The sequence below is a fragment of the Morone saxatilis genome, unplaced genomic scaffold, assembly GCF_004916995.1.
Source record: "Morone saxatilis isolate NCDOM2014 unplaced genomic scaffold, NCSU_SB_2.0 Contig15, whole genome shotgun sequence".
Lineage (NCBI taxonomy): Eukaryota > Metazoa > Chordata > Actinopteri > Moronidae > Morone > Morone saxatilis.
The window spans coordinates 25,913,588-25,916,418 of record NW_023339707.1 but is presented as its reverse complement, the minus strand read 5'-3'; the positions used below and the strand labels follow the sequence as shown (position 1 = coordinate 25,916,418).

At 39.3% G+C, this 2,831-nt stretch overlaps 1 protein-coding gene across 1 annotated transcript in view; it reads right to left on the bottom strand.

Moving 5' to 3' along the window:
• Positions 1-2,549, bottom strand: part of ptpn18 (protein tyrosine phosphatase non-receptor type 18) — a 7,978-nt gene extending 5,429 nt beyond the window's left edge. Inside the window, exon 1 of the mRNA XM_035656287.1 lies at positions 2,312-2,549. Within this exon, the coding sequence (XP_035512180.1) occupies positions 2,312-2,383 (72 nt within the window). The 5' untranslated portion in view covers positions 2,384-2,549. The remainder of the gene's footprint in view (positions 1-2,311) is intronic.
• Positions 2,550-2,831: the final 282 nt, after the last annotated feature.

Genomic DNA, 2,831 nt, shown 5'->3' with positions numbered 1-2,831 from the left:
ACGATAACAAACAATAAACTGTAACAGCTGATTTATGAGCCCCCAGTGCCCCCACTTCCTGTGGCTACCCAGCAGTATGTTAAGTAAACTTTTACACAAAATGCATCCACTAATTCTAATTTATTGAATTTAATTGATAAAGAAAGCTGAAGATAGACAGGAAAGGTTGACACACAGCAAAGGGCCACTGGTCAGATTCAAACCCATCAACTGAGCTGGACCCCAAATGATCCGTTTTACTTGAGGTACTGTGATGCTAGTAAGATATTGGCGGTGCTGGATGTGATATCGATACGGCTGTGTTGTTCTTTAAGATCATTAACGGGTCTTTTCTTGTTGTCTTTGGCCATCTGGTCAGGGTGCTGAGGTCTATGTGATGTGTGGTTGTGAGTTGGATCAGTCAGAACTGCTGCTCTCTGTAACAATACATCATAATATAATCTAATACACTGGAAATACATACCATATAATCTATTATTAAATTATAAAGTGTTCATTTGTTATAAGTTATTTATCTTTTGTCCAGTTTTATATTGTGAAAACATGAAAAAGATGTCGGAGTGCTTCCTCTGTTTTAATCAAATCTGAACTGGTTTTATTTTATAAATATAAAGTTTAATCATTATTGTGAGTCCATTTTCTACATCTAAAAGGTGTAATTTTTACACATAAAAACTAAAATAAAGCTTTTAACAAAAGGTTAAATTTTTTGAAACTTAACCGGGGTAAACTGACCAGGACTTAAACCTTGTTACTGAGTGGACATTTATCATATCACTCTGAAGTCTGAAGTCAGAAAGCAAAGTGCTCTGAAATAACTGAAACATCCATCAGGAGGTTGAAACTTCATCAAACTTATTCATAAGTTGCTAATAGTAACTGTACTTTTTTAGGTTCAATATCAGGTACAAGTGAGTTACCAAAGTAACAAAGTATAATATCTGTACTAATACTACTGATATTAACTGTTACAGTGTTTGTTATACTTAATAAAACGTTACAGTTAACTCAAAAAGAAGCTGTAAACTGACATGAAGACTGACGTAAGCAGAAGTTTCTCAGTGTGTTACCGTCCTCACAGCGTCTTACATTAAAACCGTCTCCACTTCCTCAACTGTGGTAGTGATGTGAGGAGTCGAACTCTGCAGACACTAAAAAATTGCTCAACCACGTCTGTACATTGCTTCAAATAATTATATTTGAGTTACAGGTGATAATTTGAATATCAGTCAAAGCAGAAGCAGCAAAGTCTTAATTTATGTGTAGTTTTATTTTATTGGGTCTCTATCAATCTAACTCAATAAAGTTTTCACTGTTTGTGTGTTAATACCTTAAATTTAGGCAACATTTGAAATTATATTCATGAAAGTCACAAAGATCAATGATTTATAATATAAAATATAACTCTGTAATATAGTTTATATGCACAGAGAATAGAAAAGGACCCATGATGGAGCCTTGCAGGACACCCAGAAAAAAAAAAAACTGCTGATTGAGTGTAAAACCTTTTTTTAAAAGTAGAAATTAAGTGGTGGAAGAATACATCGTATTTTATTTTTTTATATTTTCTATTAATCTGTAAACTGTACAGAACCACCATAATACTGATTACTGTTGACACCGAGTAAAGAACCGCATCCTGAGTTGCTGACTACAATCAAATGGAGGTGTTTAAGACACACAAACTGGACTGTAACTGGCATCTAGCTTTGTAGTTGCGAGCTTGTAACCCCCTCGCCTCACCTCCAGGATGCCCAATGGTTTTATCTGAAACGTGTGCCTGGAGGCAACTTAAAGCTGCGTTGGGTGGCGGTAAAAGGCAAGAGTCTAAAACTGAATTGAAATCTATTTTTAGCTCGAGGCTTTGAAACCCTGAGTCATGTGACTACAATCAGCTGGATTGTAACTTCTGTAGATTTGCATGTTTTACCCAAAGCAGCCCGACGTCGCACGGCTCAGGCAGCTCATTTGAATCGAGATAAAACCACATCGAGTGAAACAGCCGGTTGCTCCAGGAAAGCAAAAGACTGTCAGTGAGATCCACAGATGGGTGTGAAGTGAAGAAACTTACAGACGTTTGCTTCACCATCAACTCTAACCTCAACCCTCAGCCCTGACACCAGAGTTACTCAAACCCTTTCCACTTTGGAAACATACAACGTCCACTTTGGAAACATACATTCAAAACATCTGATGTGTTGTTGCCTGCGTAGACTTTCTGGTGCTCTTTAACCTTGTGAAAATGCCGTCACTTTGCTTTGAGAAGTCTCCCACGCTGACGCCGGTAAAAGTGGAAACACATGAAACTCACGCTGTACTCCTGATCCAGAGTCCCGGGGTCCACAGTCCTCAGGGTGGAGAGCAGGGAGGGCAGCAGCTCCATGTCTCCTCAGATAACATCCAACACCTGAGCCGACCTCTCACTCACTGTCTCACTCTCTGACTGACTGACTGTCAGAGTGTCAGAGAACCGGCTGACCAACCAAAACTGAAATTAAAATAAACCACACTCTCTCTCCCTCTGTGTGTTTTATCTCTACCTCTCTCTACCTCCGTCTTATGGTTCTCTCTTTATCTCTGCCTCTCTCTCACTTCTGCCTCTGTGTTTAACCCTCGTTAGTTAATCATTGAACAGGAGATAATTGAGCATATCTGTGTGTGTGTGTGTGAGTGTGTGTGAGTGTGTGTGGTGTGTGTGTGTTGTTTCTGTGTCTGTGAGTGTGTGTGTGTGTGAGTGGTGTGTCTGTGTCTGTGAGTGTGTGTGAGTGTGTGTCTGTGTGTGTGTGTGTGTGTGTGTGAGTGGTGTGTGGTTTGTGTCTGTCTGTGTGAGT